Below are 25,144 nucleotides of genomic sequence, written 5' to 3' on the forward strand. Positions count from 1 at the left end.
CTTGGTAGCAAGTAGAGTCAGAGTCATAGAGTTATAGTAGAGGCGGCCAGTTGGCCGAGGCCGCCGATTCTGTGATAAAATCGTATCACATGAGATGCGCGTCTGGTAACGTTGACACGTTGATGCGCATACAGTGCGCTGTCTGTGTGCGCGAACACAGCACAGCACGCTTGGCGTCGGAAAGCGTGTCAGAGCGGTGCAACGTTACTAGAAGGGATCTAGTAACGTTGTAGCGGTGAGCGAATTTCTTTAGTCGCTCGGCGCATCTGTTGTGACTACCGCCGCCATGGAGTCGACGCTGCGTGAGGTGATGGCCCGCCTGACGAACCAGCCGTCGGACACGGTGCGGCCGGCGTGCAAGAAGTGCGGCTACCCGGGCCACTTCACCTACCAGTGCCGCAACTTCCTCAAGGCCAACCCAAACAAGGACATTGTCCTGGACGTCAGCAGCACCAGCTCGGAGGACGACAGCGACGAAGACGAGTTCGTGTCGCCCCTCACGCAGCTCAACCTGGCGCGCGCTGCTGCCGCCGCGGCGGCGTCGGCGTCCGGAGCCAGCCGTCGCGCCTCGTCGGCCGACAGGTCCAGGAAGAAGAAGAAGAAGAAAGAGAAGAAGAAGCATCGGTCGCGGTCCCCGCGAAGGAGGTCGGCAAGCCGTGGGGATGCCGACGAGGACGACGGAGGAGCGCATCGCCGGAGCCGGGACAGCTGTCGTAAGAGCAAAAAGAGCGACCGCAAGAGGAGCAAGCACTCCCGGGACGACAGGGAGTCCCACCACAAGAAGAAGAAGAAGGGGAAACGGATGAGCAGCAGCTCGAGTGGCTCTTCATCGGACGATCGTTAAAGCGGTGACGGCAAGTCGGAACACTACGGTTATAGCTCAGCCAGAGGAGGCGCTGGCTCGGCATGTAGTACCGCCCGTCGTGGTAGTACGCGAGCCGCCAGTGCACATGCGCATGCTCGCGGTAGAGCTAATTGCGAGGCAGTACCTGTGGCAGTGCATGCAATGCTAACTAGTGGTCACTTCTGAGCGTTCCAAGATTGAACCGGCATCGTACGTTGACGTGTGTATCTAGTGGGCTGGTTTTGACGTTATCTTTCCGTGCGTAAGCCAGGAGACAAGAGACCGGATTCAGGACATCCGTCACTGCGAACTTCCAGCATCATTGGTGGTTTGCCCCTTTTATTCATCATTTATCACTGCACTGTAGTGAATAGTCTCGAAGTGCCGATCATGCAGGCCTGTTGTCCGACAGACTCTCTGCAATGTTTTTAAGCTTGATGGTCCCTGGCAATGACATCAGTGACCTGCAAAATTTCAGTGTGATAGAGTTCATTTATTCTCCATTATTGCTTACTGAATGCCTTCTCTCTCACTGCACTACCTGCTGTAGCCATGGCTCACTCGATTTTCAGGCAGATGGTCTCTGGTGTTTCACGCTGCTGCGTTCATCGAGGTGTTCAGAAATCCTGCCTTGTGGGTAACTAGACTCAAAAGCAAGTGTTATGAGATCTCCATTGAACCGCATTTAAGCAAGTGTACAATGCCCAATCCAACAATGCGCCCCCAGATCACATAAACTCAAAAAGTGCATCTATAGCCTGTGGTGGCTGTGACATTCAGTGAAGCATGCCTGAAATATGATGGAGTAATGCTATTTTCAGTCTCCTGTGAGATTGATGCCCGTCATAGTGCTAAATCTGTTGCCTCTTACATTTGTCTGCTCCGTGGCATGGCACCGCAGCGGCGGCCTGGTGGTTTGAGCACCCACCTCGCATGTGGGAAATGCGAGATTTGATCTCCCGAGCCACGGGTACCCACCGATGATGCAGTGGACTTCATTAGGGTGAAATGCATGGGGAATGGATCTTTGACTGGACCTTGAGTAGACTAAAACACCTCGTGTCGTGGTGCGCTTGGGCCACAGATGCCCTTGCGCCATAAAATTTCATCGTGTTCCATAGCATGAAAGGGACAAAGGGCAGCCTGTGTCGACATATTGTAATGGCAGCGTGCTGCTTTCGCTGAAAAGGCCAAAGAATAGAACACAGCTGTTGCCATCACCGGCAAATTTGAAAAACTGTGGTGTGTCAGGACAATTTTTTACGGGGATCTCTGAAGCTATGCTACATTGCCATCCACTTCCCAGGGCTGATCTTTTTCGGTCTTGGAAACAAGAGTTTGATATGAGTGGCGGGAAAATTTTTAAATTCACTTTTTTCGGCAATAAATGTCTTTTGCTGTCAGCATAGTCAGAAAGCCACTGGATCAAAATTTTTTTTTAGAACGAATTTGGATGGTCAGAATGCAGAGTTCCTTGCATCCTGAAGTTAGGGAGCGCTTAGGCAGTGCTTCCACAGGTGTGCTGTTCCCAAGCTTCCAAGCCAAACCATAGGTTTAGACGCCATTGCCTCGTGCTAGTGGCTTCCTCTCTATTGTGAACAAAAGTTTCTGCTGGGCACAGCTGTCCAGTTGAATCTTAAAACGCAGCTTCAACTTCTGGGTATACTCTCAACCGTTGTGGAGGTAGCATTAGCCACAATCAGAACTACAGCTACTATTAAATTATTCCGTGATGGTCCCTTCATTGCAGAATTGTAGAAAAACTGATTTATTAGGAAAAATATAATTAGATTAATGAAGCAAATTTTGATAATTTTTTGATGACTGAGGATGATAAAATTGGGTGCACATGCAGGCACATGTAAATCGGAAAAATTCAAAACTGCTCCATCCACTGTCAATGCTGCATTATGAGACCATAAAAATTTCAGTCTGTTTGGCCATTAGGGTTAGCTTTTGCAGGAACCATTACCTTCAATAAGTATGTTGTACTGTTTTTCACCTTAAAGTATTCGTACCTGCAGACCCTGTGTCACAGGTGATACACTATGTATTACAGGCTTAAGGGGAGCAGAATAAGCTGTATAGTTGGAATGCTACATGGTATGACACCAAGAATGCCAGAAAGATGCATGTAACTTGCTGGACCATTTATTGCACTCGAACACTGTTTCTACAGGGTCATGCATTGTACACATGTAACAACAAACAAGCTGTGTGTAGCCACAACAATAATTGCACTGCTGCTGACTCCAGAGCACAACGATGCTTCCACACAGCAAGCTATGAATGCTGGTTTTACAATGCACTGCATTGCTGTACATCAAACACGACAGACCGTTCTTAGCATAACGTTACTGCCACCAGAAAAATGCTATCAGTGTGCACTTATGGTACCAAGGCAGTAACAATGGTCTCGTATGAAGTGCGTATCAGCGTGCTGACCATGGGTGTCTTTTAAAAAGACAGCAGATCTGAATCCCTGCACTGAAGACGGTCATTACAAGGATGACATCGAAGATGGGTTGCGCGCATAGCTGCTAAGATGTGTTATGATGTTAGCTAGAACACATACAATAGCTCTACACTTAAGTGTGGGTTGACCGTGTGTCCAGGAGCCCCTTTAATGCAGCAGAGCTTGAACGCAGATGGTCGATGACATTCAGATGGCTGGAATGTGCTCAAGCCAATGGTGCACTGAAGCATTAAAAGCAGCCTGAAATCACAAAAGCAATGCTACTTCAGTACAGTGCCAAAGAGGAGAGATCTGTGGCTGCAGTATGCTCTGTCGGGCTGCTTATGCTAGTATTTTGCAACACAGCGGAGACTAACGACGACACTGCATGCCAGTCCGGCCGCTGTCACCTGGTGGCTAGGGACTACACAGCTACACAACAATGCAACAAGCTTGAGAACACGGTGAACGAGGAGAGTTGAAAGAGCCTAGACTGATTGTCCAACGCAGCTAAGGCATGCGTAAAAGGCTCCATGGAACACAGATGTGCCGTGCAAAGCAAACGAACAACAAAGCTGCGTGGCACCTCAAGCAGCAGTACCCTTGAGCAACGCACCAATAAATGCCTGGCAGCCATTTCTGGCATTGGGTTTCAAAGGAGCCCCCTGGTGGCTGCTGGAGGTAGACTAACAATAAATTATGAGCACCAGTGGGTGTACTGCGTCTGGTTAGTTGCACATCTGTGTCCCTGGAATGGCAGCAGCGTGTTAAGTGGTTGATTGTCTTTGGACAGCACCGATGTGCCGAATGCCATCACAGTGCCCTGCATGTCTGCCTAGAGAACGCCACCGTCTATGCGAGGAGCTTGAAATGCTATCCATCTACCGTAGGAATTCCGACAAGTATAGACTTTGTATTTGACTTGGCTAGTGTTTGGCCAAAAACATGGCCTTGTCTGTGGAATCGTAGGTGCACCGCGAGTGAAGGTTATTCGTAAGGTGCCTATGTGCTGTGCAATGTCTGTGCACGTTAAAGAACCCCTGGTGGTCCAAATTAATCTGAAGGCCTCCACTATGGTGTCCCTCATAGCCCGTATGTCGCTTTAAGACATTAAACTCCATATACCATACCATCTAATATAATACTAAATAAAGAGCAAAAGACAATAATCATACAGTCCACAAAGCATCTAAAACACGACTTTCTGAAGGGCGCTCTTTTGAAGGTTTGCTTCAATTAAGTTGTACTTCTGCAATCAGACTCATGTTTTTGGCCATTTAATAGCGCAGTCAAGTAGGAAGGTCATACTTTTCAGATTCCTGCTGTAAATGAATGATCGCACTGCATTTCCTCTTTTTAGGTAATTACACAAAACTCTTGCGGCCCAAAAGCAGTTCTTTTGGCATAATATGTAATGGGATTGAGATGCAGTGGGGAGGAAGAAACTGCTCACAACAAAAAAGAAAAGAAAATGAGGCTGAATTGCTTATTAGAACATGTTCAAAGTGGTCCGCAATTCAGTTTGTGAGATGACACCGGAACTGAAGAACTTGCTGACAGACTACCATTCTGCCTTGACGCGAATAGATGAGCGTTAGAAATGAAATAAAATGGCAACGCTGCTGACTTGAGAGCATGGTTGGAGTGAAAGCAGGCCTTCCAAGGCAATGCACACGGCACAGAGCTAGGAATCTGGTCATCAGAGACCAGATTCACCGACTAGTGTATACAGCCACATACAGCTCGAGAGAGGGAGTTTGTATGCCTCTCACAAGTGATGCACTTGGCAACAGTAAACTCTGAAACGCCAACAATGTCTTTAAAACCTCCGAAGTCGGAGCACAAAACCACAACCCCTGAGGGCAATCTACTCGAGATCATGCCAGTCCTGAGAATACGGGATAACTAGCACAGCTTGCACACAACAAGGATGCAAGATTTGCTGCTACTGACGAGAGCCACAGACATAATACATATATCACCAAACAACGGCAGATGCAAGCTTAAGTAGATTCTCGCCAGGAAGCGCCTGCCATGCACGTATGTGGGAAAACCTTCCTTCCATCTGGGTCTGCCTCCTCACTTCCTACGCACCAACTCCCCAGCGATTCAAAATGCAAGCTAGTGCGGTGACCAAGACATTAGTTGGATCCTCTGACCACGGTATCACCACTGACATCTTGAGTAGGTAGACATTTTCATCAATGCACCTTTCTGCCTGAATCCAGGAGCTGATGTGGAATGAAAATGTCAAGCAGGTAAGCCTATTGGGTAGGCACAGCTCTCATTTTCAACGCAGTCTAGTGGTGTATGCTTTGAACCCTGGCCCTCACCGGTTGGCCACTATCACATCATCCTATGTCCTAGGGAACGGCAGAAGTCTCTCGGTGCACCGTTCAAGTGCTCTGACTTGCACGGACACGTATGGCGGGCCTATGGATTAAGCCTGTTTCTTAGGCATCCCGTGATTTCTTTAGAAGAAAAGTAACGAGAAAACAGATGGTGGCAATATTTCTGAAGCCTAAACACAGCGTCCCTCCACAGGAATCGGCTCTTTGGTGCGACTACTAGCTTGCATCGTGGACCGCTGCACGCCTCCTTCATAGCCTCGATGTGCTCGGATCTGGTCTTAGACGATGGGCGGCCTTGTCTTGAAGAGGGCCTCGACGACATTCTCGTCTGCCAGGGTGCTGAGGTCTCCGAATTGGCGGTTATTCAGGGCCACCTGGCGAAGCACACGGCGCATGATCTTCCCCGACCGCGTCTTGGGCAGCGCTTGTGCCTGGTGGATATACTCGGGTGTTGCAAAGGGACCGATTTTGGTTCGCACTGCAACAACACGAATGAGCACCACAGTAAAAACATTGCACACTGTTTAATGCATACTTTACTGCTGAAATGAAAACTTACGGGCTGCTCAGTGTAAAAATTTCATCCCAAAGTTCGTCGCATCTTTCTGAAATTGTTGTCAAGAACTCTTCTCATAATTTCAACCTCCTCGGCGTGCCTTGTACTACCAAGCTTCATTATTATTTTGCCCTCTGATGTGTTTTTTTTTTTTGTATGCGATTGCCGTGATTTTTTATGCCTGCTGTGTTTTGATTTTTTTGTTGTGCATATTTTTACACACGCTTTTACTGCAGTCTGCCCTCACAGACCAACACGGCCCCTCTTATGCAATGCTTTGGGCCCTTAGGGGAAACTATCAATGAAGTGAAAAGAAAAGTAACACCCAATCCTACCAAGTCAGCTAGACCAAACTTATTTTACACTGCCATTGACAAAGGGTAACATTACATGATGAAAGGCAAAGTGACTTCTGTTGCACAGTCCTTTCAGTGCATGTCCTCTTCCATGATCGGCACTGCAAAACTTACTCATATTTCCATCGAGAACCAGTGAGTTTCTATCCCAGATCACATGACGGGCGCCAAATACTGAATGCATGGGGCAATAAACAAGGACCTAAAGTGCCTGCTAAGCATAAACACCTGATAAAATATTTTACAAGTAGTAAACAGACTGCACTGGGGCGTCAAGGCCGTGTGTTCTCAAAATGCTTTAGCTATATATACAACCTTTGTCAGTAAAGTTCAAATTCTGATTTATTTTCTTCTCTTGAAGCGATTTCCCGAAGCAAATGCTGGTGCGTGTGTGTACATAGTGCCATCTTCTAGTGTTAACATGGGCTATTTTTGTTAATTGCTGTGGCAGCCACTACATGGCATCACATGTCGGAAGATGCCGGTGCCTCTCATCGCTGGAGCATTCTACTGCGAGTGACTGTGGACAGATAGACCGTCTTGAACAGCGTACTAATATAAAATTCTGTGTGAAGCTTAGCAAGACCGTCATATAGACGTGTGAGCATTTGCAACGAGACATTATCGCAGGGACGAGTGTTCGAGTGGCACAAGAGGTTCATCTCGGGAAGAACGTCGGTGGAAGGCGACAAAAGGCAGAAACGCTCTTAAACCTCGTGGAACGAAGACAACGTGGCTCGGATCTAGGAAATTGCGCAGCAAGTCCGCACCGTTACAGTTCGCATGCTATCAGATGCCCTCGACATTAGCGAGACAACGTGCCATCAAATTTTGTGTGAGGACCTGGGGAAAGGACATGCTGTCATCAATATGTGCCGATTTGCCCTTCGAGGCAGACAAAGATGCTACATTCATCGACAGCATCATTGCTAAAGGCGAAACACAGTGCTTTCAGTACAACCTTCAAATGAAGAGGCAGGGCGCTGAATGGCAGCCAGTGAACTCTGCGGCATTGAGAAAGGTGTGGTGGGAGAAGTAAAAAACAAAATTTGTTGATGCCGGAGGTGTAGTACACCATGAGTTCTTCCCATAAGTGCACACAGTGAACCAAGAATTTTATATCTGTGTGCTGAAATGCATGCATGATGCACTGTGACGCCATTGCCCTGACCTAAGGGCATCTGGGCAATGGAGCCTTCTTCACAATAATACAAGGCCACACACTTGCACACAAGCGTTACACAATTTCTCGCCACGCACAGCATAACTGTACTTCCATATCCGCCACACTCCCACCCACGCGATTTTCTTCTGTTACCACGTGTGAAAAGAGCCCTAAGAGGACGCTGAATGGAGAAAATGTGAAGGCCATTCAGGATGCCACAACACAGGAGCTGACAGTCCTGCCAAAAGAAACTTTTTCTAACTGCTTCCAAGATCTCAAGAAGTGTTGGAAGCTGTGTGCAAACTGCAAGGGAGACTTTGTGAAGGGTGGTGCACCCCCCCCCCCCCCCCCCCTCCCCTTTTATATGGACCAAATCTCAGAACTTTAGAGACAAAGGCTGCATGTTTGGAAAATTCCTGCATCCATTTCTGATGTCTCAGAATTGGGAGCAGCGAGAGCTTGTGGTTGTGAGCTCAGGGTGCAAAGAGGCTGCGCTTCTGAGGGAACAAGCTGCTCACCTTTTTCTTTGAGGTCATCCACAAGCTGCTCTGTAAAGTCGTGGCCCTGAAATGTGAGAGTGTCATTGTAAGGCTCTTGCAAAACGCCATCGCAGTGAGTTGCATGTTCACAATTGGGAGGTTGCGGATAAGCTAAAATGATCTGGGTTTACAGGCTACTGGGTGCGTTGGAAACTAAGCTATTACAAGTTTTGGCTCAAGCCATGGTGATGACATCTGCTATGTGCAACCAAAATGATGTCAGGCACCTGATAGTAAGCTAGTTCTAGTCCCTTTTTGCACTCCTGAATAGAAACAAGGCTTTCCTGCATTCAGGCATTGGCTTAAAGTTTACACTACAAGAGACTGAGCTTAGATAACGGTCATGAAGTTCAAAAACTATAACCCCAGAGGTTGCAGAGCAAGTGTGTGTCTAAAGTACATACAACGTGCATGCTGCTGCAGGTCACCTGTGCACAGAAAAGCTAGTCAAGACAGGTTTTAACTACCAGAAAGTTAAGTGCGCACAAGCCACATGCGCATGAGTGTGTACCTTTCATTTTGCTCAGCATAAACTGCTGGAAAAAGGCAAATGGCACTATGTATTCTGCAACAAGCTATAATATGCACTGGTTTGTCAGCTATACCTGTACTGAAGTTTGCTCTAATGAACCAGCTATAGTCCATTCTTGTGTTCATTAGTATCTGTGCTGAAATTCATGAGCTACAAACTGTGCCGGAATTTGATGGCTATAATCTGTACCAGAGTTAGATCTATCAATAAGCCACAGTCTGTACTGGAGTTTGTGGTGATAATGTCACTACTCACATCTTTGAGTACCACAAAGCAGTAGAGGCACTCGCCCTTGACAGCATGCGGGTGTGCGACCACGGCCGACTCCGCAATGGCTGGATGTTCGATGAGCGCAGACTCCACCTCAGCTGTGGAAAGGAGGTGGCCAGACACGTTCAACATGTCGTCCATGCGACCAGTGACCCAGAAGTAGCCGTCCTTGTCTCGCCGTGCCCCTGAAGCAGAGCAACCACGATCATCTTTCTGTGAGGCTCTTGTTGCAACTCGTAAAGAAAGTTACAATTGAATTCAAGCCAGCCGAGATAGCTCAGCAACCAAACCATCATTGCAACGTTAGCACAAGTGGCATGAAAGCACAGAATAATTTTGGCCTCACATACCAGCATGCACTGAGAATCACGGCAAAAGAATGACACGACGTTCTGACAGAGTAGCCGTAATTTAACATGTCATCTAAATCAGCAGCACAGATGGCACACAAGGGGGAGGGTGTTTGTTAGTAGCAAGACTTGGTTTGCTAATGTAACTAAAAGTTGAAGCAATGTTCTCTGCTAAATGATAAGTGCTTGCTTTTTGGTGCTGTAAACATTGAAGTATGCTGCTGGGCTATCACAATGCCCTCTGCTGCACGGTTAATATATTTGTGAGGACATCTGGAAAAACAGCTGTGTAGTTGCATGGAAAATGCTTGGGCCTCGTATCTAGCACACTAAATTCTTTAGTGCACTGTTCACAACACGAATCAAATATGCCTTTCTCTCGATGCAGTTGTGTGATATGTCACACGAATTCTCTGTTCACGTCACACAGCAGTGAACATACAAAACCCAAGGTACATGCTGCAAGTTGGCTTGCTTCGCACTTTGTCCTGCCCATAGTCAGCAGAAATGCTATCATCACCATCATCCCTGGCCAGCAGAGTACAATTAATCGGTGATAATGATGTTTTATGGCACAAGGGCAGCTAGGCCAGCACCAGGCCAGGGGAAAGCTTGTACCCATTGTACCACTGGTGGGCACCTGGAGGCACTAGGGATTGAACTTAGCATGGGATGCCGCAACCACTAGACCACCGCTTTGGTCAGACTATTAATCCTTAATCCTAACTGCTGTTATCTACTCACCGTCACCAGTGCAGTAGTAGCCAGGGAACTTCTTGAAGTATGTGGTCTCATACCGTACATGGTTATTGTAGACTGTTCGCATCATGGAGGGCCAAGGCCGTTTGAATACCTGTGCACGGAATTGAACAAAAAGCCAACTTCTACGAGCACATCCACAAGAAACTCCTGCTCCCACTGGAGTACTGAGTTTGGCTGCAGCATGAGCTAGATAGAAGACTGTGATAAAACATGCGATGGTGTGGTTGAAAGAACCGACAAGAGGTGGTGGCACCCATTTTATATTGCTGCACAAACATAACAAAAGCTAAGTGCAAACTCAACTTCTGTCCTGAAGTCTTGCCACACAGAAAGTGCACCGACACTGGCAACCAAATTCACAGTGACCTCACCAGGTAGCCTTCAGCCTCTCCTTCCAGCTCCTTGCCCTGCTCGTCAACAATGGCAGGCTCCACACCAAAGAAGGGAAACGTCTGCACGTGGAAGGCAGGTAAAAGAATCAATATCCCACCCATGCAAATGGCTTGGCGAAAAGTGCAGGAGGTGCCACACGAGGTATTTACAATTGCTCTTCAAAAGACCTAGTCAGCTAGCTTTCCGTACTCTGCTCAAACACGTGGACCGTATTGGACTTGAACTTATCTTGAAGACGTCTTAAACATTTTTCACTTCTCGCAGTGTGCAAGATGCCAACCCTTGACCAAAGAAAGAACCTGTTGCTGCACTCTCCTGTTCCTATTTTTTGCACTGCTTAAGAAATCTCAGTTAGTGTCTGCACACTGGCACAATGGCAGTGAACATAAGTACTCAGTGAATCGTGAACAATGTGCAACTACATGTGCATACGGAACAATGCCTGCTTAATTCATGCCTTTTCAGTGTGGGCTTACCGCAGATCCCGGCTTGGCAGGAGTGGCACCTGGTAAGGGCGTGAGCACATGACCTCCCTGGAAGTAAGTGAGAGCACAACAGATGTGAAAGAAACTATGCACTTCCCATTAGTAGCTGCTAAGAGGCTCTGGAACGAGAATAGCGGTGACCTGACATACATGATGAAGCACTTCGCATAATTAGTGAAATTGAAGTAGAAAACTTCGCGTGAATTATGTTAAGATATTTACGACAACAAAATGCACATGCAAAAGTGACGGGAGACCATACACTTGGGGCCTAGCATGACATGGACTCTCGCACTGCATGGAAGTATGCAGGAATTTTTCAGCATGCATGCGGCATTGTAAGCACGTCATGGAACCAGGAATCATGGTTATTTAATGTTTGTGTTCCGATTTTCAGCCAACAAGGTGATCCTCAAGGAAGCAGTGTTCAAGGACTGCATATTCTTTCATTCTCAGGCTGGAGATGGGACTTGTCGGGCAGGCAGAACGAGTATAGACATAGCCAACTCTTAACATTCTGATCTTGGAAGAGACCGGAAAAGGCTTCGAACTGAAAGTAGCAGAATGCACTCGACATTGATAGTGCCAAAGTGTGACCATAACGAGAGACCACAAAAGTAAAATTATAGAAAAAAACATGAGAGAGAAATTACAAGGAATTCTTTCCAAAAACAATATCTTAGTGGAAACTGTTACTGACAGATACAGCCTCAGCCAACAGTGTCTGCCTCATTTAGCCTAGTTTTCAAGTAATAGAGTTATTCTTGCTTTGCGCTGCTGTATGTTCTTTGTACGTATAACATGTTCTGAACTCATTAATGCTACAATTTACAATTATGTATTCAATTCTTGTTTGCTTGTATGCGTAGTTCCTAGGTGGTACCGTTTGGTATTACTGTATGTAAGCCCACCCTAGTGCTGTTATGCTTCACACTGCAGAATGTACAGCAAATAAGTAAGCTGTTTGCGCCAAGGTTCTGTGAACAGGCGATTCTCGTGAAGTCCCCACTGGCAAACAGCAATCAGTGGTGAACAGGCCTACCGTTTCGGTCTGCCAGAAGGTGTCCACAATAGCACAGTTGCTGTTTCCGACCATCCTATGGTACCAGAGCCAGGCCTCCGGGTTGATGGGCTCACCCACTGTGCCCAAGATGCGCAGAGACTTCCGATCGTGACTGCAAGGCACAAGAGCCACCATGAGTTCTCTACACAGCCACAGAGTCTCTAAAATTTACCTACAGAGAAAAAGAGGCCCCACAATCTATGCACATTTCCTAAAGAGCACTTCATCTGCAGTAGGAGTAACGGGATATGGACACTTCGTACTTGGCTTGCCTAGAGTTGTTAGGCTGAAAATGTGGATTCTGCTGCGGAACTGAAGCTGCGCATCAATGCTTTCCACAATGTGCAGATTAAGCCATTCTAATAACGCACTTTTCGTGTATTTCTTAAATTTAACATACGTAGGTATTCAGCTGGAAAAACTTCAGCAGACAACGGAAAGAAAAAGAGGCGTTCGTTATGACATAAACGACAGAAGCCGACAGTCACCGAAACCAAGGAGCATAGGGGATATCTTTTTTATTTTTTTATAAATGGGGGATTAATAAAAGCATAAGAAAAAACAACCACATGCTACTGGTGGAATACGAACCTACAACCTCCAAACTTCGCAGTAGCTCAGTGGTAGAGCACTGGACACGAAATTCGGAGGTTGTGGGTTCATATCCCACAGGTGGCATGTGGTTGTTTTTTCTTCTGCTTTTATTAATTTATTAATCTCCCATTGATGAAAACTACAAAATTAATAAAAAAAGATCCCTTATGCTCCTTGGTTTCGGTGACTGTTGGCTTCTGTCATTCATATCTTAGAAGGTTTGCCTAAGACTGAATCCAAGTCTTCTGCACAATAGTAGCCAAGCCAAGTACGAAGTGCCTACTTCCACATCAGAGGAAGTACGATACTATTCAAGGAGCTTGCATAGATTGCAGTGCCTCTTTTGCCTCTTGTTACTAACTTTGAGAAACTCCATGCAGACAGCTCGCTGGCACCGTGCCAGCTCTGCATCCTACAAGAGCAGTGGCTCACCGGCGCACGAAAGAGTCCCCGTATTTCATGAGGGCTCGGATGGCCGTGGGCGCTGTGTAGAACTGGGTCACCTTGTACTTCTCAACGACAGCCCAGTAGCGGCCCGCATCCGGGAAGAAGGGCACCCCTTCAAACTGCACACAAACATATGGAGAGATGTGTTTACAATCATATGCCCACAATTAAGGAGGCACTGACACTCCATCGAGAGGCGGAGTGAGCTTGAGAGGCAAGTTTCAGTGGTGTTCTTACAAAAATCCACAAGAGGCAACAATTCAATCAGCTTTGTGCACACGCTACTCGAGTGGTTTTCAGTTCACACTTGCTTACCCCAACCGAATGACATAAACTGTGTAACATATGAGATGAGAGGCGACACTGATACACTATGTGCCTGCTCTAGGTTCCCCTGAAAAAAAGCACTAGTGTACATAGTGGAAAGAAAGAGATGTGTTTTTGTGTTTTTAGGAGCAAAAAGATGTGTTTAGCTTTTGCTTTCAAATGCGGTGCGAATGACAGCTAGTCGCAACACTTCTGCCCACATAAGATGCCCTGAGGCACCTTGTTGCTCCAGTAGTCATGCACAAGTTTTAGTCGAAAGCATTACTTCACGGTGTCTTCGAACCCAACCAAGAATTTTGTGGCTTGCAAGACCTTGAGGGGTGCAGAAATAAAATAGATATTGCGACCGGGTCTCGAACCCGCAGTGGCGCAAACATATAAGCTTCACTGGTCTCTGCACGAGAGCACTATGCTATCACCGCAGCCGATCCCGCCGATACAGCCGAGCAGCCGATACACTCTTGCACTGTGCACTGCTTATCGTCGTCTTCATCAACTTCCATCTGCAGCTCGAACAGATCAGACGAGCTTAACCTCAGTCAGAGATTAACCAGAGTCTAATATTGGCGCCAGACTTGCCGATGGCCAGCGAAGCAAAACCATGAGCCAAAGCTAAACACATGCTTTCACACGTCTACTCAGTTTAACTATGTTAAAACCCTACAATTTTTTTTTTCGAGCAAAAAAAAAAAAAACAGCATCTCACTCCCTTTTTGCACTGACAAAAACAATGTTTCCCACCTCAGCCAGTGTATAGCTCACAGGCAATGAGTTGTGGCTACACAAAGTTTCAATTATTTTAGCGTGTTAGCACTTAGGCCCGCACTCGGTGATTTTTCAGATTTTTGTCTCAAGCCTGCTCAACCTTGAAGCAACCTAGGTAGTCCCCTAAGTGACAGGTGGGCCGCCACCTATGCCACGTGACCTTGTGACGTCATCACAAACCCACAGTGACAGGTGGCATTAATGATTGGTCGTGAGAGGTTGCTCGGGAAGAGCAACCTGGGCTGCACAAGGCCCACCGGTGGCAGTGCCTGCCATCGCAGGGCAGTGGCGCATCGTTTAACTGCTGCACCACTGCGCCAGGAGTGGTATAAGGACCATTATCGCCATCATGTCACAAGGCAGAGCTTAAGTGTCGCCTCTTGTTTTAGTGTGCTAGATAGTCACTAAGGCCCCCATTCAGCGATTTCACCGATCTTTGTCTGAAGCCTGCCTGACCTTGAAAACCAAGCCTCGACCTGACGCTGAAGTGCTAGCGCACCCAATTCCCATTTGGCCTAACCATGCTAAATCATGTGTCATTTTTAAAAAATCTGAACACCAGGCATCCAGAAGTCATGTTGAGCCATTTGATTGGTTATTCTATCCAAGTCTTCAAAACTTCAAGATTTATAACATCTGTAAAGTGTGTAAGCTGGACCGAAATCTGCAGGGAAGTGTAAAATTACCATGACGCTTGTGGCTCCATTGGCCAGGGGTCCGTAGACGACATATGAATGGCCCGTTATCCAGCCAATGTCGGCTGTGCAAAAGTAGATGTCGCCCTGGTGGTAGTCGAAGACGTACTTGAACGTGGTAGCCGTAAAGAGCATGTAGCCGGCTGTTGTGTGGACTATGCCCTTGGGCTTCCCTGTGGACCCACTGAAACAGGATACATACAAGCACGTCACACTCCGTACATGTCAGTTTTGTGCATTTCACAGCCAAGCTTTGCCCAGTCACAAACAGTCAGTCAGAACTTCCAAGAGCACAACTAGTACCATTTGTAAACTAATTTTCCAATCATATTCCCACAATGCAGACGGTACTAGTTGCACACTAATTCACGAATCAGATTCCTAGAGATTCCCAGCCACTTGTGTTTCATAAACCACACTGTGGCTCACATTAAATATCAACATTTAAGGTCAATGTAAATCAATGATATGCCATGCCATAACTGAAGATTCTCTCCGTCAAACCCAGAATTCCTTGATTCAGCTTCAAAAATCAGTCAATTTGGGAGAGGTGAGACAATTTTGGCTCTTGAAAATTCCCTGAAACTCCGTAAGAATCTTTTTTCACCAAATTTTACCTTTCAAAAATCCTTAGAACAAGGTTCACTGCAGTCATACTAATTCTAGTCGTCACAAATTAACTACCCCAACTTAATGCTCTGCTGAAGCTTCATTGTGTGCAGCAATGCCTAGCATTAAATGTTAGATCAGGAATGTAGCTTCAAGAACTACCCCTGTCCAAGAGGAAGAACTGTCAGCATGAGCTTTCTTTACAACTACAAATAACATATATTTCTGATTACAACACACCAATAGTATTAGAGAAAGTAAAATTCAATAATTTTCAATAAATTCAATTAGTATAGATAGCAGCACAATGCATTTTTCACAGAAATACGCACAGAGACATGGAATATTTTTAATACAAAAATTTTATAGCCGGTTAGCCAGAATGTAGTAACATTTATCATCGACAGGTGGTGCCGCGGGGCCACTCATACGCGACTTGTCGGTGGCAAATGTAACTATTCTTATAATGAAATTTTCCGTTCTTAAAAAATATTCATGTCTTTCTGCGCATTCGTGTAAAGACTGCATCATGGTACTCTCTACACTTTTATAATTACAGAACTTTTATTTCTTCTGTTACTTTTGGACCACTTGGTAATGTGCTTTTACCTGCAGGCCCCTCATTCTAGCATGCAAATTATAATGCCTACGTGCACTGTGGGTACTGTGATAAATAAATAAATAAGCAGCCAATGCATGTGCCCTGCTGTCCGCGTGTGGGCAGCTGACCTGGTGTAAAGCAGGAACAGCGGCGCCTCAGCATCGAGCCACTCTGGGGCACACGTGGTTGGCTGATTTGCCATGATCTCGTGCCACCAGGCATCCTGCTCCGCATTCCAAGCCACCTGCAGGCCGGAGTAAGGCCGTTTGCCAGCCTCCTTGCGCCGCGGTTCCGCCGCTGACAAGTGCTGCACCACAATGGTCTGCTTCACCTCGTGACCTCTGCGCAGGAAAGAAGAGAGGGGGTGGCATGTAGCAATAACAACAGCTGGCAAGAAACAAGAACAGTTTCTGCAATGGGACCAGTGATGAGAAAAAACTCTCTGGCTCGAATAGGCCTAGGCTGGTATATTGCAGTAATTTGTTCTTACGATTATTCCACTGTTATCAACCGGGATGCCAATATGGACACTGTAGCAACTGCAGGAGTGTGGTGGAACATGACCCAGTGACAGAAGGAAAGGAAAGAACATCAAAATGGAATGAAAATGGGTCTGGATTGTTTGAATACCAAGTCATGCAGAGGCGGGCATGATATTTTTTGGTCATGTTTGCTCTTGGAAAATGTGCAGTCACAATCTGTTCTCAATTGCGCGGTATACTTGACAGCAGCATATCATGTACTCCAATGTGCAGCATAGAACGCGTGGTAACACAGAAGCCTCTCCTGATTTCCAGCAAGGCACATCCTTTCTCCACACGTATTGCTTATCAATAAGCTTCCAGCAAACCACATGTGCAGAAATTCGGAATGCGTGCAATTGACATTCCTAGGCTGGGATATTGTGGCTTCAGCTTCCCCAAGATTTACTTGCAGGATTTGATCTCTGCTGGTGACATTTGGGTCTGAGGTGCTGTCTCGTCAGTGAAACCAAGGGGTGAAAAAACATCAACTCAAGTGGTACTCACTGTTCCTTGGCTTTGGCGATGGCATGGTCCACTATCTCCTTGAGGTTTATGAGTTTCGACCCACGCCACACACCATCTGTGAAATAAAGAAGGGAAGGTTGTTATTTAGAGAGGCAGGGCAGCAACTCCACAAATGCAACTTCAGGCTAAGCATCGTTAAAATATCCATGCACATGAAGCAAGTGTGCGGATATAGCCCAAGATGACTGCCAATGCACAGCCATGACTGTGAAAGTGACGGGCACCAAATCTGAGCAGTTACCAAAATGTACAGCTCTGCCTTAAATGACATGAGTCATAAATGATGAAGTACTCGAATGAATGCATGACGCTATGGCCCTAGTGGCACTGTGAAAATGTGCTGAGCATTAAAATTTAATGGTCCCGTTTTCTCATTTATCAAAATAGCAGTAAAATGTGAACAGCATATTATTTGTGCCATGCAGCGCAAGTGATGACAGCAGACTTGCTAAAGTGGAGACCAACTATGCATCGCTGATTAACAGAATTTTCACCAGATGCAACGCAAAGAGAAAGATGTGAAATGGGAGAATTTTATAGCAACTGCTCTATATATTGCCTCCCGTAAAAGCCCTTCATACCCTATTCAATGACCGTGCAACAGTCTTTAACACAGCTGAGGGGTCACCTACCAGCTGTGATGACAACCTTGCACTTGGCATCTTTAATCCTCTCAGCCAGGGAATCAGATGAGAAGCCTGCAAACTGCAAGAAGGTAACCAAAGACCCAGCACTGTTAGTACAACATGTTGCAGCATTCGCTGCAGCAGGACAGCCTTAAGTTTGTGTAACACCATTTTTACTCACACATTATAAGCGCAGTTGTATACATGTAGGTTTCTTACAGCATGGCCTAGGCGGAAGCACATACGACTCAAGCAAGGCCTCCAGTCAGGCCTCCTGTAGTCATTCAGCAACTGAAACCATATTATGTTATAGGGGAAGCGATTCAATGCTGTTTTGCTCAGGCATTGAAGAAGGAAAGGCTAGGAGGGGCCCTCGCTACCCGAGCTGCATGACAAAAGTCTGCCGGAAGTAAGGTGCCTTCGCAAGGACCACTGGGATCATCGTGCAGCGGCGTCGTCTGCATCACACGTATGTCAGCTGCCAGCGGCTCGGTACGACGAGAGACCATCTGCTCGCCTTGACCTCTGCAGCGCATGTGCAAGCTCGTTGGGACGACAACCTAACCCTTACTTCTGGCTTCGAAACGTGTGATGTAATGGCCTGTCCTAATTTTTTTTTCTTCCTCCATGTGCTCAGAGAACCTATAGGTAGTGACCACACTTATTATGATATGCCTGAATGATGACAGTTAACAGTCACAATATGACACCCCGCTTTACGCAGCACACAGCGTGTAAAATCCGGTGGGTGCACATACCACGATTGAGTGAATGACCCCAATCCGTGTGCACGCCAGCATGGCGACCGCTAGCTCAGGGATCATGGGCATGTAGAGGGCCACCGTGTCTTCTTTCTTGAGGCCTGCAAGGCACATCACAGATGCATGTTACCCGCCGCAGACCTCTGCCAGGTTAACTGCAGTAGTAGCAGCGGCTTCGAAAACTATAGCCACAGCGGCATGACAAGTGGCCACAGACTCAAGGATGCACCCGTCGTCATCACACTTCTCATAGAAACATTTAGTTGACACAACAGATCGACGCGTCATCGCTTGGCTGCTGTTTTCACCGGTGCTCTGGACTAGAGCAGAAGTAGTCACAATGCCAGGCTTGAAATAATTACGGCATAGCTTTGCATTTCACGGACCTCAGCTGCTAAGATGGAATTTTAGTTCACTGTCACATATCTGGCTGCCGCTTGCAGTCAAAACAAAGACGCAACTACCACTAACAAGGCCCGGGGCACGCACACCACCACCTGTGGGACAGAGACACAATGGCTAGCTGTGAAGGAGGTACGTGTTCTTGGGACACCGCGCACTCGCACAATTCGGCGTGCAATGTTCGGGGGAATCTTCCAAGGTGGGGTAGGTAATTGCTCATAGAGATCTACCCAAGCGCAACCATGAGGTTACAAAGGAAACCTAACCGGTTTCATAGAAACTTCCTGGTTGAAGAAAAATTCGTCCTGGTCCGCGGATCGAACCCGGGGCCACCAGCGCCTGTCCAGGGCAGTTGCCATACCAACTACGCTAACCACGACAGCTAGCAAATGCCAGGCCGAGGCCCAACTAATCAACAATCTAATAATTAGGGGAATTCAATCCTCTAGGTACGAGTAGCAATTGCTCATTAAAGATAAAATAAAATAGATAAGGCCCTTACCTCGGCTCTTGAGCACGTTGGCGAACCGGCACACGTCCTCCAACAACTGCTGGTACGTGACGGCGCGGGAGTCGTCAGGGTCATTGCCTTCCCTGCGTACGCGTGACAGTCGTATATGCATGCGCACCGTCGCTCCGATACGTCATTCTACGCCCCCGCATGCCACAACGTACGCGAAACCGCGGCCCCAGCTGAATGTCCTTGCATTCTAAACAGACAGGAGTAAGAAGGCAGTGAGCTGTCCTCTGGCACATTCCAGGAGAGTAGCCTACTCCCTTTTTACTCCTACACAGGCGTATCTGTTATGAGAGTGTGCGTACAGCCTCTGTCGAAAACATACACGGCCGTGCATATAGACCTTTCCAAAAGGAAGCCAGAGGATGCTGCCATATTGGACGCCTGCGCGAAAAAGCTGCGAGCACAAGAGCGCAGAACAGAAAAGAGTTTAGATATGAAGTTAATTCATCCTCGCTCTCGCCAAAGCCAGCTAGCCCCGAAGGTCGGTGTTATAATATGCGAATTAGAACGCGATCGAGTTCCTCTCGCCTGAGAGAGGCATGCAAAATGAGCCACGACCCGATGGCCTGTATATTGTTGACAACAGCTGTACATGCTGTCCGAGAGATGAGCCGAATACATTAAACAAAAGCGATAGAATTAAAAAAAAAGTCTGCCGCTACACAGTTTACACATTGCGACACTCCCCTGTGAACGGACGCACAGCAGTGACAAAAAAGAAATGAACCCGCGATTTCAATTACTGCTTCAAGCTGCAATGCACGATGAACTGTCCCTGCTTTGTCGTTGCTGAAACGGCATTTATGAAGAGAATTCTGACAGCAGAAAGCACCGAGTATATTACAGCCTGTCAGCTGGGTCGAAAATGCGTTTCGAGAGTAGCCAACACGTTTTTCTTTTCTAAATCAGAGAGAAAAACCAACAAGACAAGCAATTTAAATGCGCGCGATGGCGATCGGCAAGCAATATATTTATTAAAAGTTCTACTACAGCAATATATTTAGGACTTGCTAAGCTCTGTCAACATTTTCGCGCTCTTGACAGGGAGAAAAAAAGGATCGAATGGACATCATGTCAAAATAGAAAACAGGAGAACGTTTAGAGCGTAACAGTGACATTCAATATGCTGGAGCTCCCAAAAGTTGAGAAATTGACCGATCCACCGATACCGCGGCCCTATTTCTGTTCAGAAAGTCGAAAACTCCGCCAATTTGTAAAATGAGACAATGTAGGTTCCTAAAATTGCTTAAAACACCGTAAAAATTCATGTGAAGTCAAATTTCAGCCTTAAAATTTCCTCGAATACAACATCATAGTGCCACAACGAGCCTTCCGTCGCAGACTCCCCCGACAAGCTTGCTTCACGGCAAGATAACCAAGCACGTGGTGAAGCGAGCCTCGACAGCGGCGCGAGGCAGATACCTCTTCCGACTGCACGCTAGCAGAGACCCCGGAACAGGGAGGGGGGGGGGGGGGGGGGGGGGGAGCGGTAGCCCCCTCAACATTTTTCCTGAGGAGGCAGCCCCCCCCCGCTATTGATTGCTAGCACTTGGGTCCGATTTCTGACAACTGAAACCTAGGACTCTTAATGCAAATCACAGTGGGGGGTGAACTACTTCGCTTCGTAGCCAGTTGTAAAGCATTTCGTATATGAGTAACCTAAACTAGTCATGTCCCAACAGAAGTCGACAGTCTGACCCATGTACATGATCATGAATAGCAGAATTCAAACAAAGTATGCACAAACTTTTTTAGTGCAAATGATCACTCCTCATGCTTAAAGCTTCCCATTTCACTTCGTTTTATACTGCCGTGAATATTTGCACCGTTTGTTCGTTCGCACTCAAAACCGCCGGCAGGCGGCTTTATAATTGTTTTGTAATGCGAGATGCGACCAGACTCATCTCCATCGATCGTGGCCGCGTGCAAATGCTTCCACATTTTTCTAGATTGTTGCAGTTGTTATTGGTTCTTTATCGAAGGGTTCCTTGCTAGATTTAAATTGAGCGCGGCGAAGAACTGCAGGCATTCAGTTCCATGACCGCCGAGCACGCTTGTGGCTATCGCCGCCGCCGAGTCATTCACTTCTTAGTGGGTGCAAGCCAGCCCCTTAAACAGTTCCTTTTGGAAGCCTTTTCGTTGTCTTCCTGACTGCTGGAGTGTCGTCACCACAACGTGACAATTTGCATCAACGTTTGAACATCGAAAAAATATAAAATTTATTATGTAAATGAGCATTAAAAATAAATAACAAAATAAGCCCAAGTCTCTCCCCCCCCCAAAAAAAAAAGAGAAGAAAATTACGGAGCCCTTGCGACGCTAGACGTTTTGTTGAGCATAAACGCGAGCAGAATTTCGAAATCTGAAAGTGGGCCAATGCTAAAAGAACGCGAGGAATTGTGAAGCTTTGCAATTGTGTGCTTCGGGCATTTCTCCAGCATGCGACGATGAGTCAATGTCGCAAGCACTGTAACAGGTGGCCGAAGCCGCAACCTCGTCGCATAATGCGGTCACATTCGGAGCGATGCCAACCTGCACAGCGCGTTAACCAACGCACGTGAAACACTGCCCTGGCGAAGGGGAGCGGTTGAAAAGCTCATTCACGCGGCATAATCGCTCGACATGTGCGCGCCCACGATTAAGGAGGCACAAGCGACCGCTATTTTCCACGACTGAATTGAGAAAGAGCCGAGGAACGCCCGTCGGGCGACCAGCCAAATTCACTCTTTTTTTTTTCTCGCTTACGCCGAAGGAGGGTCTGAGTTATAGACGCAGTTATGAGTTCTTTTGGCGCCCCTCATCAAGGAGATCATTTCGCGCCAGCATAGAGCGTACACAGGAATCATTACGAAGTATATGGGACACGTACAGGCATTGCAATATATATGTCCGTGTGGCGTGACCGGGAATGAATGTAACCATTCCTCTCACGGTATAAGTTTTCCCTAGCGACATCTCGCAAAATGAATCCACCGCAACGATTTCATGCCCGCTCGTTTCAATCCCCAACTTCCTTCACCGGGGTAGGAGGAGTGCGCGCGCATATATAAATAATTACATCGGCGAGGCTGTTGAATTAGTCTAGCGTGACCGAGAATAAGAAACCGTACGCTCGGCTGAATTCTTTTCTTCGGGGAAACCGTAATCGGCCATACTCGATTTAGCTGAGAATCAATCCACCGGTAGTTCAACATGTGCGGCCGAAGGTAATTTCAAGCCCATTCATCGCAGCCCGCCGTTCACGATGAAAGAACTGGATGACGGCTTACATTATGCACAAGCAACCGGGCGATGGATATATAGGAGAGAAACGACTGAAGGAAATCAATCCCCCACGTGCAGTCGCGCATCAGCCCTTTCCTTCCCAGCAACGAGACTCGGAAAGAGCATGTCTGACAGCGCGATTGTTTCGCAAGGCAGGCACGCACGCGGCAGAGAACCGAAGGTTGCCGCACAGTTGTGCCACTGTGTAGCTGTTGAGCGAAGCTAGCGAAACGCACGACACACTTCACACAAACGGGACACCGCCAATCACAAAGAGGAGAATACTGCAGCGCTTGTGCGACCTCTGCAGTGCACTCAATGGGTTACCAGTAGTAAGCGACGGTGGCGCCGAGTCCTCGCTCGACGTTGCGGTCGAGCAGGTTGTAGGAGATGTTGGTCTTGGCGCCCTCCATCCATCGGATGTGCACGGGTCCCTTGCGCACGTCGATGTTGTAGTCGACGAACTTGCGCGGCGGGTGCTTCCAGTAGAAGTCCTGCGCGATCGCCTTCCAGAATCCTTCGGGGTCCCTCAGGGAGCGCTGGTACATCTCCTCGTACTCGGCCATGCTCTTGACGTACGCCTTCTCCTGCACCCGGCGCGGGGGCTGGAACAGCTCCGGCGACGACGTGCCGTTGGCAAGCTGCGACTCGTTCGTCATCCTCGTATGTAATACGGGGAACACCGCCGCGCCGCGATACCTCGTCGTCCGCCGGCTGACGAGCGAAACCACGGCGGCCCCCGCGGCGCGGCGTAGTTTTCCTCGCCGCGCCGCTGGCGGTCCCTGGCGGCCGACTTGGGAGGCCGCCCGATCGGGAAAATCTGAGCGCGCTGCGGTTTTTCCCGCTGGCGCCACCACCACCGCTCAAGCGCGGGACACGAAGAGCGCGTCAGCGAAATGAGTTTTTGCGGTCGTCAATGGGAATTCAGTCTCGCTCTCGTTCGCCCAACGAGTCCGCACCGAAGGCTGCTTTAAACCGTCCAATTTTCAGCCCGAGCCGCTGCGATACGCGAATAAAACGACTTCGTAGTTGAGTATTTCGTGCACTCGCCTACACAAAAACGCAGCGGTCGTAGGATGAATGTTGGATTGGTTGTGAATGAAGAAAAGGGGTGGTAACTTTTTTGAAATTGATTTGTATATAGGCAGCGTGAAAGGAGTGGCGAAAAAGAAAGAAATATACTGCCAGTGTTTCCGGCAGTAAAGTTGTACGTGCTTGCTTGGAGATATTTTATTTGCACGAGAACGATCACAGCATTAATTTTCATAAGTGTATCGCCTGCTTTTGAAGCCTTTTATCAGGACTCCTGTTCCCCTAACGGAACATTAGAATATAATAAAAGTGCAGAGCTAGTTTATTGTTCTCTTTTTTTCGCTCTCGTAAGCTTCCTTTTTGGTGGCGGTGTCCGTGGCTCGACGTGTGGGTATTACGCAACCAGCGAGAAAATAGCCGAGCTTCGCAGAGCTGAAAAGGGGTGAGTCGAGCAGAATAAAATTAAATATATTTTCGCCCGAAAAGGGGAGAAAAAAATAGTCCGACGGTTCAGACTCGACATACGTGCCTTTAGAGGCTTTGCAAACACCCGCAGTGAGCATTACGTAACTTGGGAGCACACCGACGACTTTTGTTGTTGTTGTCCATTGTCCCTATTGCTGCAATTCTTCCTTGTTCACATCCAGTGAAGTGTCAAGGAGGATATTTCCAGTCGCGCAATGGCCCGAGAAGCGTTGAACTGCACCATTGTGAGGTACTTCAGCGGCATACGAACTTCGCGCTATCCTGCTGTGACCTCAGCTCATCAAACTGCTGACGACGTCTTGCTTGTACTGCAGACCAGCATTCTGTTCACTGCGCTGGCAGCGTGCAGGGACTTCTTCATTGCATTCCTCGCTTCGCTCCGTGTCCCTCGACCCTCTCTATAGCTGGCGGGGCCTCGGCCGAGAGCGTCGTGTAATTATCGTCTGCGCGGCACAAAGGAGGGCGCTCTCCAAGGAATTCGCTCATATCCCTGGACGCTCCATCTTTGTTCCTCCACGGTTTACCCCCCTTTTGTATTTTCTTTCGCGTTCACTCTCTCTTTTCTTCCTGACAGCTGTGTTCAGTCCGTTTAATAAGGCAGCACAGCATTGCTGCTGACCTGAGCAGGCGATCGAAGATCGCGCAGACGGTCATGTTCTTTTCTTTTTTTTTCTTCTGAATAAAAACTTTGCCTCACCGCATATATAGGGCGCGTACACAGTGAGAGCCAGAGCTGCCGCCGGCCAATCATGGGTTGGTTTAGAAGAACTTTTTGTGGGGCTAGATGGTGCATTTTGTAACAAAAGAACTGTAGCGCAACCAAGACGAGCACCAGAAAGAGGCAC

At 47.5% G+C, this 25,144-nt stretch overlaps 2 protein-coding genes across 2 annotated transcripts; one reads left to right on the forward strand and one right to left on the reverse strand.

The window, feature by feature from the left end:
* The first annotated feature begins 44 nt into the window (after positions 1–44).
* Positions 45–2,675, forward strand: LOC144106969 (uncharacterized). Its single transcript, XM_077639934.1, has one exon. The coding sequence runs from the start codon at positions 287–289 to the stop codon at positions 842–844; it is 558 nt and encodes a 185-aa protein (XP_077496060.1). The 5' UTR covers positions 45–286; the 3' UTR covers positions 845–2,675.
* Positions 2,676–2,973: 298 nt separating this feature from the next.
* LOC144106968 (acetyl-coenzyme A synthetase, cytoplasmic-like) lies at positions 2,974–23,539 on the reverse strand. Its single transcript, XM_077639933.1, has 15 exons — positions 23,109–23,539; positions 19,500–19,591; positions 18,593–18,696; positions 17,841–17,913; positions 17,188–17,263; positions 16,288–16,500; positions 14,941–15,133; positions 13,148–13,281; positions 12,101–12,233; positions 11,050–11,106; positions 10,552–10,632; positions 10,163–10,271; positions 9,054–9,253; positions 8,246–8,291; positions 2,974–6,128 (listed from the first exon to the last, which is right to left on the reverse strand). The coding sequence occupies exons 1-15, from the start codon at positions 23,438–23,440 to the stop codon at positions 5,929–5,931; spliced, it is 2,043 nt and encodes a 680-aa protein (XP_077496059.1). The 5' UTR covers positions 23,441–23,539; the 3' UTR covers positions 2,974–5,928.
* Positions 23,540–25,144: the final 1,605 nt, after the last annotated feature.

Source organism: Amblyomma americanum, chromosome 10 (assembly GCF_052857255.1).
Source record: "Amblyomma americanum isolate KBUSLIRL-KWMA chromosome 10, ASM5285725v1, whole genome shotgun sequence".
Taxonomy (NCBI): Eukaryota; Metazoa; Arthropoda; class Arachnida; order Ixodida; family Ixodidae; genus Amblyomma; species Amblyomma americanum.